This window comes from Sinocyclocheilus anshuiensis, unplaced genomic scaffold (assembly GCF_001515605.1).
Source record: "Sinocyclocheilus anshuiensis isolate Anshui unplaced genomic scaffold, SAMN03320099.WGS_v1.1 scaffold881, whole genome shotgun sequence".
Lineage (NCBI taxonomy): Eukaryota > Metazoa > Chordata > Actinopteri > Cypriniformes > Cyprinidae > Sinocyclocheilus > Sinocyclocheilus anshuiensis.
This window is the reverse complement of record NW_015558695.1, coordinates 904,008-914,007: the sequence shown is the minus strand read 5'-3', so window position 1 is coordinate 914,007 and position 10,000 is coordinate 904,008. Positions and strand designations below refer to the sequence as shown.

At 34.6% G+C, this 10,000-nt stretch overlaps 2 protein-coding genes across 2 annotated transcripts in view; both read right to left on the bottom strand.

Moving 5' to 3' along the window:
- Window positions 1-1,038: 1,038 nt before the first annotated feature.
- On the bottom strand, window positions 1,039-5,874 carry LOC107681365 (CDK5 and ABL1 enzyme substrate 2-like). The gene is made up of 3 exons (XM_016477641.1): window positions 5,867-5,874; window positions 2,476-2,680; window positions 1,039-1,945 (listed from the first exon to the last, which is right to left on the bottom strand). Exons 1-3 carry the CDS (start codon window positions 5,872-5,874, stop codon window positions 1,805-1,807), a joined length of 354 nt encoding a protein of 117 aa, XP_016333127.1. The 3' UTR covers window positions 1,039-1,804.
- An 895-nt stretch (window positions 5,875-6,769) lies between these two features.
- Window positions 6,770-10,000, bottom strand: part of LOC107681405 (CDK5 and ABL1 enzyme substrate 2-like) — a 30,102-nt gene continuing 26,871 nt past the window's right edge. Inside the window, exons 8-9 of the mRNA XM_016477704.1 lie at window positions 8,207-8,411; window positions 6,770-7,676 (exon numbers count right to left, since the gene is read on the bottom strand). Of these exons, the coding sequence (XP_016333190.1) occupies window positions 7,536-7,676; window positions 8,207-8,411 (346 nt within the window). The 3' untranslated portion in view covers window positions 6,770-7,535. The remainder of the gene's footprint in view (window positions 7,677-8,206; window positions 8,412-10,000) is intronic.

The window sequence follows — 10,000 nt, the reverse complement described above, 5'->3', positions numbered from 1 at the left end:
CTAGCATACTCACTGCTTAAATAGTGCTTTCATAGCACAATATCTGATTAAACACAGTATATTACTGGAAAACAATGTCTTATTTCAGGATTACTATCATAAAAATATAAGACAGACATTTGTGGACAACATTACCAGCACATCATGTAAGTAAATAAAAGGATGTATAATACATCAGTCTATAAAGGACAAAGCAGCCATCCCCAAACTGGCTACTGACAAACAACACAACATTTTCACGCAGCATTAACAGAGGGCGTCTGCACTGAAATTATGAATGCATCAGGCAGACATGGATGAATTGAACTGGAAATGGGATGTTTTGTGAGTAAATGGGACAAAAGCATCTAAAATATTGCATAGATTGTGGGTGCTGGAAGAAGAGAAAACCTTTTGGATAAATCATGATACAGTATGCCGCATGGTCATGCTACTAGTTGAAAAATTGAGACAGAACACAGAATATTATGGCAATTAATGAATAAACAGTGAAATTAACATATACACGTGCTCACCAAGGCTGCATGTAATTGATTAAAAACACAGTAAAAACAGTAATATTGTGAAATATTATTTTTGTATTGTTTTCTGTTGTAAAATGTAATTTATTCCTGTGATGCAATGCTGAATTTTCAGCAGTCATCATTACTCTAGTCTCCAGTGTCACATTATCCTTCAGAAATCATTCTAATATGCTCAACAAACATTTCTTATCATCACTGTTAAATTATTATTATTTTTTATTTTTTGTGGAACTGTTGTACCTTTTATTCAGGAGTCTATGATGAGAGAACGCTCAAAAGAGCAGCATTTATTTGAAATATTAAAGACATGAAAAATCTTACAAATGATTTTTGTCACTTTTAATCAATTTAATGCAACCTTGTTGAATAACAGTAGAAATTTCTTTGAAAAAAACAAACAAAACAAAAACGTTTGCACGGAAGTGTGCACATACATTAATACCATGTGTCTTATAAGAATAGTTCACCTAAAAATAAAAAACCTGTCATCTTTTACACATTTGCATCATGACTTTCTTCTGTGGAATTTAAAAGAGGATTTTTAAAAAATTCTATAAAAAAAAGAAAAAGTGAGAATACCACGGCAGCACTGAAAATGTGCTTTTCTTGAAATCAGCTCTAATATAGAGCACTCTTCACAGTAAAATCAAGCCTTATCAACGACAGTGAACATATTAGGTCTGAATATTAAGGTAGATTTAGTCAGTCACTCAATAACACTTTCTGAGTACGCTACTAAAGTAAGTGCATATACAGTATATTATGTGATCTGTGCTAATGACTATATTATTATTGCATAACGTTTACATGCTTAGTTGTTGTTTTTTTTGTTGTTTTAAAGTGCTTTAGTGATACAGTGAATGGTAGGTTGTTCTATACAAAAGGAGAGGTCTAAAATAAAAGTTATTTATGGTAAATAGATACGGAATGTTACAAACATGCATGCACACAAGTGAAGTAGCAGGAGTTAAAGCTTCTCCCTTGTCATTTGAGTCTTAAAACCTTCTGTTTTCAATAAAAGAAGATCTGTGCGGTTTTCCTCAGCAGTATTCCCATGGTGGTCACAAAAACAGACAGCCATGAAAAGAAAAGCCGCTGGCCAGATTGCTATATAAAGCATCATTTGGAACGTCAGTTCTTCCTTAGAGCTTCGTGTTGATATGTATTCGCTCTGTTACCTCAAACTGCAATGGAGGGAACGCGGAGTCCCACACTTTTGACTGCTTTATGCATCTCATCTGCATATTCACAACGTTCCTGAGCCCTCCGCTCTACCCACGTCAGGTCTGCTGCACCAGTCTGCGGTAGTGGGGCATGACTTTACTCTCCGGTAGGTAAAGTGCCATTTCCAGAGCCACCAAGATAGTGAACTCTAAAGCAATCAGCTCTCGACGGCTAATCCGGAACCTCTCCTCTAGTTTCTTTGGGCAGAAAAAAAACAGATAGATATACATTAGAAATAGATAGATAGATAGATATACAAACACTGTGCTTTTTGTTGAAAGAAATGTATACCTTTATTCAGCAGAGGCACTTAATTGATCAAATGTGACCATAAAGACATTTATAATGTTACAAAAGATGTATAATTTCAAATAAATGTTGCTCTTTTGAATCTTACATTCATTAAAGAATCCACAAAAAGATTAAGCAGCACAGCTGTTCTCTATATTGATAATCAGAAACGTTTCTTGAGCAGCAAATCAGCATATTAGAAGGATTTCTGAAGAATCATGTGACACTGAAGACTGGAGTAATGATGCTGAAAATTCAGCTTTCAATAAAAATACATTCAAATACAAAACAGTGATTTTAAATTGTAAAAATGTTTCACAATATTACTGTTTTTACTGTATTTTTCGTTAAATAAATGCAGCCTTGGTGCATTTGGCAAACTTTTGAACTGCAGTGTATGTGTTGACTGGAAAGTGTGTGTCGGAGCATCACTCACGTCGATCAGTTGCTTGACCTCTTGTTTCTTCAGGTCGCTGCTGATCTTGGCGGCGAGTAGAATGCACGCGGCCGCCACCAGCTTCCTGTTCTGCTTGTTGAGACGCCCCTGTAGGACCAGCTTCTCAAAGTACACAAATGCCATGGCTATGGTGACCGGCTGCAAGGAAGACTCCTCTCCTACTGAATGGATTTCCCTCTTCAGACTGATGAAGAGATGGAATGAGATGTTGTATCAGATGATGAGATGTATCAACATCAGAGATGTTGGCAGACATAAAGAGAACAGACGGCAAAATAACATTTTTGAACTTTTAAAGGGTTAGTTCACCCAAAAATTAAAATTCTGTCCTTAGTTACTCACCCTCATGTCGTTCCAAACCTGTAAGACCTTCGTTCATCTTCAGAACACAAATTAAGAAATAGTTGAATAAAGTCATTATTTTTGTTTTCTTTGCGTACAAAAAGTATTTTCGTAGGTTCATAAATTACAGTTGAACAACTGATGTCACAGACTATTTTAATGATGTCCTTACTACCTTTCTGGGCCTTGAACGTGGTAGTACCCTTGCTCTCTATGCAGGATCAGAAAGCTCTCGGATTTCATCAAAAATATCTTAATTTGTGTTCAGAAGATGAATGAAGGTCTTACAGTAGAGCTGTGAATCTTTGGGTAAACAGCGAATCGATTCGATTCATGATTCATAGGGTTTCGATTCGATTCAAGAACAATTTTTGCAAATTCAGAACGATTCGATTCGATTCGATTCACAATTACATTCGATACGATTCGATTAACGACTCGATTCTGCATTCTTTAAGTGCATTCACAGGATTATTTAAATGCTTCCCCTGAATTCTTCATATGCTTAAGGGGCAAATTACACGGCAGCCTTTATGGAGTCAGAGAGTGAGGGCAAAAAATATCCACTTTTGTCCATTGTTAGATGTTAGTTTAATGATGCTATGGCATATGAATTTACACTAGTAAAAAAGTAATATAAATATATTTATTTCAAACGAAGTATAGTTCAAATCTATTACTATATTTACTGGTATATATCGCTCGAGTTACTGATATAAAAATTATAATTAAACTTTACTTGGAATACTACTTGTGCACAATGCACATTTCTTAATATTAAGTCTAAAATGTGTTTTAATGTCACTATTGATGAGAATGATATGATCTTTGAATAATATCGTTCTTTAAATGCAAGATATTTAAAGTGTACCTGAAGTATACTTGCAATAGTTCCACTTTAGCACAATCAAATATACTTCAATATATATTTAATTTGACTTTAGCACTACTTTCTCACAGTTAAAGTGCATTAAGTTCAAAATTAGTTGTTCCAATTTAGCAGACTTTAAGTATACCAGTTTAGTTTAACCTGGTTTCCCAGAAAAGGCAATAGAAAAAATAGAAAGCTAGTGTTTGTTAGTTTTTTGTTGTTTTTTTTTAAATAAAAAATAAAACAAAAAAGAAGATAAATATAGATAAAGTAGAATTAAAATAGAATAGAAAGTGCTAGAGTTAGAGGGTCAAATAAAGGTGTATACATGTTATACATACCAGAAAAATGACAATGCTGTTATGGTTTTGCTGATTTATTCTTCTTATAGAAGTGAATAAAGCTTGTTCAAATAAACCAAACTGATTTTCTTTTTCTTTTGTGTGTGTATGATAAATAAAAAACTGCAATTATAGTAGCTCATTCAGATGACCCCAGTGTCACATTATACAGTAGTTCTATATTTTATATCAATTCTATTAATTTGTCTGATCAGACTCATCAAACTTGACACATGAGGGATTCCCACAGAAAAGGAATTCCCACCAGGGAACGCTTGTTTCCAGGAATCATGTCACGGTTCAATATCTCAGACAAATAGCACCTACTGTTTTGCATAAGCAAATTTAAAATGTTTATTTAGACTCAAACAACTGAATAAAACAGTACAGTATTACTCTGAAATAACTGGTTTCAGATTAATACGGTTTATTCTAGAGTAGAACAGAAGTGTCAACTCTTTAAATCCAGCCAGTGAACTCTTTATATGTTTTTTAATTATTATAATGATGAGTTATGTATTTGTTCATGTTATACTCTTTTTGTTTTAACCATATCCTTTGTGTTTGTAAATGTGGAAACAAAAAATATGATCTTTCTGTATTAATAATACCCAGAAATAAATAACTTGCAGTTTTCAGTGATTTTAGAAAATATATTTGTATATTTGTGAAAGTGCATGATAATTCAACAATTATGACAATTAACACACAAAATTCTTCATACATAAACTGAATGTCACCTGCAAATGAACAAAAACAGGTACAAACAGAGAGAGAGAAAGCATAGCAAGGGAGCGCATGAAAGGACAGCTTGTACTCAAAGGACATCAGTTAGAAATTAGTTATATTTGTAGTAGTATATCTTTAAGAAAGATGCTAATATGATTTCAGCAGCTCTACAATACAGCCATATCCCTTATCTGCTGCTGGCGTCCTTCCCAGCCTTCCTATCATAATTCATAAATAGAAGATTACTGTAGCTAAATATGCTGAACTCCTCAGAAGAGATCAGAGGAAATTTATTTTATGATATATATAATAAATTCGCCTGTAGGCGAAAACACAACTGAAACGTCCAATTGAAAAATAAAGCTAGACGACTGGCTATCAGCTGAAATGGTCCACCGAGCTGACATATTATCCTGGATAATATGGTGTGGGAAAATAAAACCGTATTTGTCACAATTGAGTTACGAGTGAAATTGGGTCTGTTAGAATATGATCCATCCAGTGACAGAAAGGTTTGGCTCAAACATTCTCAGATTTAAAAAACAAACAAACAAAAGAAATACTACCCTTTCAATGCATGCAATTACGGTGATTTGCCTTTGGAGTGCAGTACCGGAGGCTATAGAAAAATCAGTGTAAATAAACTAAATACAACTGCTTTACTTCCATTTTTTCCCTTAAATTATTAATTACAAAAAAAATCCTAGGCACTTTAATTCAACGTGTGTAAAACTGATTTTATACCCATTAGACCTGCCATTTCAGTTTGTTCAGGGGCTCTTGATCACAACAAAGTAGCACACACACAAACATAAAACTAACAAAGGCCTGACAAAATATCTCCTAAGAACATGAGTGGGATGCTGCTCTTTAGGCCTTTGTAGCAAGATCCACTTCCTAACAGCTTTCCTATTAACATGTGATTGCAAATCGCTTCCTCTAGAGGGTGGCTCTAGCATACTCACTGCTTAAATAGTGCTTTCATAGCACAATATCTGATTAAACACAGTATATTACTGGAAAACAATGTCTTATTTCAGGATTACTATCATAAAAATATAAGACAGACATTTGTGGACAACATTACCAGCACATCATGTAAGTAAATAAAAGGATGTATAATACATCAGTCTATAAAGGACAAAGCAGCCATCCCCAAACTGGCTACTGACAAACAACACAACATTTTCACGCAGCATTAACAGAGGGCGTCTGCACTGAAATTATGAATGCATCAGGCAGACATGGATGAATTGAACTGGAAATGGGATGTTTTGTGAGTAAATGGGACAAAAGCATCTAAAATATTGCATAGATTGTGGGTGCTGGAAGAAGAGAAAACCTTTTGGATAAATCATGATACAGTATGCCGCATGGTCATGCTACTAGTTGAAAAATTGAGACAGAACACAGAATATTATGGCAATTAATGAATAAACAGTGAAATTAACATATACACGTGCTCACCAAGGCTGCATGTAATTGATTAAAAACACAGTAAAAACAGTAATATTGTGAAATATTATTTTTGTATTGTTTTCTGTTGTAAAATGTAATTTATTCCTGTGATGCAATGCTGAATTTTCAGCAGTCATCATTACTCTAGTCTCCAGTGTCACATTATCCTTCAGAAATCATTCTAATATGCTCAACAAACATTTCTTATCATCACTGTTAAATTATTATTATTTTTTATTTTTTGTGGAACTGTTGTACCTTTTATTCAGGAGTCTATGATGAGAGAACGCTCAAAAGAGCAGCATTTATTTGAAATATTAAAGACATGAAAAATCTTACAAATGATTTTTGTCACTTTTAATCAATTTAATGCAACCTTGTTGAATAACAGTAGAAATTTCTTTGAAAAAAACAAACAAAACAAAAACGTTTGCACGGAAGTGTGCACATACATTAATACCATGTGTCTTATAAGAATAGTTCACCTAAAAATAAAAAACCTGTCATCTTTTACACATTTGCATCATGACTTTCTTCTGTGGAATTTAAAAGAGGATTTTTAAAAAATTCTATAAAAAAAAGAAAAAGTGAGAATACCACGGCAGCACTGAAAATGTGCTTTTCTTGAAATCAGCTCTAATATAGAGCACTCTTCACAGTAAAATCAAGCCTTATCAACGACAGTGAACATATTAGGTCTGAATATTAAGGTAGATTTAGTCAGTCACTCAATAACACTTTCTGAGTACGCTACTAAAGTAAGTGCATATACAGTATATTATGTGATCTGTGCTAATGACTATATTATTATTGCATAACGTTTACATGCTTAGTTGTTGTTTTTTTTGTTGTTTTAAAGTGCTTTAGTGATACAGTGAATGGTAGGTTGTTCTATACAAAAGGAGAGGTCTAAAATAAAAGTTATTTATGGTAAATAGATACGGAATGTTACAAACATGCATGCACACAAGTGAAGTAGCAGGAGTTAAAGCTTCTCCCTTGTCATTTGAGTCTTAAAACCTTCTGTTTTCAATAAAAGAAGATCTGTGCGGTTTTCCTCAGCAGTATTCCCATGGTGGTCACAAAAACAGACAGCCATGAAAAGAAAAGCCGCTGGCCAGATTGCTATATAAAGCATCATTTGGAACGTCAGTTCTTCCTTAGAGCTTCGTGTTGATATGTATTCGCTCTGTTACCTCAAACTGCAATGGAGGGAACGCGGAGTCCCACACTTTTGACTGCTTTATGCATCTCATCTGCATATTCACAACGTTCCTGAGCCCTCCGCTCTACCCACGTCAGGTCTGCTGCACCAGTCTGCGGTAGTGGGGCATGACTTTACTCTCCGGTAGGTAAAGTGCCATTTCCAGAGCCACCAAGATAGTGAACTCTAAAGCAATCAGCTCTCGACGGCTAATCCGGAACCTCTCCTCTAGTTTCTTTGGGCAGAAAAAAAACAGATAGATATACATTAGAAATAGATAGATAGATAGATATACAAACACTGTGCTTTTTGTTGAAAGAAATGTATACCTTTATTCAGCAGAGGCACTTAATTGATCAAATGTGACCATAAAGACATTTATAATGTTACAAAAGATGTATAATTTCAAATAAATGTTGCTCTTTTGAATCTTACATTCATTAAAGAATCCACAAAAAGATTAAGCAGCACAGCTGTTCTCTATATTGATAATCAGAAACGTTTCTTGAGCAGCAAATCAGCATATTAGAAGGATTTCTGAAGAATCATGTGACACTGAAGACTGGAGTAATGATGCTGAAAATTCAGCTTTCAATAAAAATACATTCAAATACAAAACAGTGATTTTAAATTGTAAAAATGTTTCACAATATTACTGTTTTTACTGTATTTTTCGTTAAATAAATGCAGCCTTGGTGCATTTGGCAAACTTTTGAACTGCAGTGTATGTGTTGACTGGAAAGTGTGTGTCGGAGCATCACTCACGTCGATCAGTTGCTTGACCTCTTGTTTCTTCAGGTCGCTGCTGATCTTGGCGGCGAGTAGAATGCACGCGGCCGCCACCAGCTTCCTGTTCTGCTTGTTGAGACGCCCCTGTAGGACCAGCTTCTCAAAGTACACAAATGCCATGGCTATGGTGACCGGCTGCAAGGAAGACTCCTCTCCTACTGAATGGATTTCCCTCTTCAGACTGATGAAGAGATGGAATGAGATGTTGTATCAGATGATGAGATGTATCAACATCAGAGATGTTGGCAGACATAAAGAGAACAGACGGCAAAATAACATTTTTGAACTTTTAAAGGGTTAGTTCACCCAAAAATTAAAATTCTGTCCTTAGTTACTCACCCTCATGTCGTTCCAAACCTGTAAGACCTTCGTTCATCTTCAGAACACAAATTAAGAAATAGTTGAATAAAGTCATTATTTTTGTTTTCTTTGCGTACAAAAAGTATTTTCGTAGGTTCATAAATTACAGTTGAACAACTGATGTCACAGACTATTTTAATGATGTCCTTACTACCTTTCTGGGCCTTGAACGTGGTAGTACCCTTGCTCTCTATGCAGGATCAGAAAGCTCTCGGATTTCATCAAAAATATCTTAATTTGTGTTCAGAAGATGAATGAAGGTCTTACAGTAGAGCTGTGAATCTTTGGGTAAACAGCGAATCGATTCGATTCATGATTCATAGGGTTTCGATTCGATTCAAGAACAATTTTTGCAAATTCAGAACGATTCGATTCGATTCGATTCACAATTACATTCGATACGATTCGATTAACGACTCGATTCTGCATTCTTTAAGTGCATTCACAGGATTATTTAAATGCTTCCCCTGAATTCTTCATATGCTTAAGGGGCAAATTACACGGCAGCCTTTATGGAGTCAGAGAGTGAGGGCAAAAAATATCCACTTTTGTCCATTGTTAGATGTTAGTTTAATGATGCTATGGCATATGAATTTACACTAGTAAAAAAGTAATATAAATATATTTATTTCAAACGAAGTATAGTTCAAATCTATTACTATATTTACTGGTATATATCGCTCGAGTTACTGATATAAAAATTATAATTAAACTTTACTTGGAATACTACTTGTGCACAATGCACATTTCTTAATATTAAGTCTAAAATGTGTTTTAATGTCACTATTGATGAGAATGATATGATCTTTGAATAATATCGTTCTTTAAATGCAAGATATTTAAAGTGTACCTGAAGTATACTTGCAATAGTTCCACTTTAGCACAATCAAATATACTTCAATATATATTTAATTTGACTTTAGCACTACTTTCTCACAGTTAAAGTGCATTAAGTTCAAAATTAGTTGTTCCAATTTAGCAGACTTTAAGTATACCAGTTTAGTTTAACCTGGTTTCCCAGAAAAGGCTTAAGGCTAGTCCTGACTAAAATGCATGTTTGAGCTGTCTCAACTTTATAAAAGCTGGCCTAAAAAAAGGCCTAGTCCTGGCTTCTTTGAAACTGGGCCTAAAAGTACAGTTGCTGGGCAGGGCCGCATTAAGACCTTACTGGGCCCCGGGGCTATGACTTGCTTAAAATACGTTTACATGAAAAGCTTAACCTACATCATGCCGCGCAAAACGATTGATATATTTCTACCGGTTTATCGCTCAACCCATAAGCTATATACTTTGTTCAAACACAAAAAGCAATATACATTCATCAAGTTGTTAACTTGTTAATCAAACTAACCTAAAATCTGTGGAGACGATGACGCTGTGATTTTATCTGCTCCATGTGCCCGGTCCACT

What these genes read in the sequence shown, in the direction of transcription:
- LOC107681365 (XM_016477641.1), bottom strand. An exon ending in AGGTCAAGCAACTGATCGAC is followed by an intron (nt 1,946 to 2,475) that starts GTGAGTGATGCT and finishes TTCTGCCCAAAG; the next exon opens with AAACTAGAGGAGAGGTTCCG.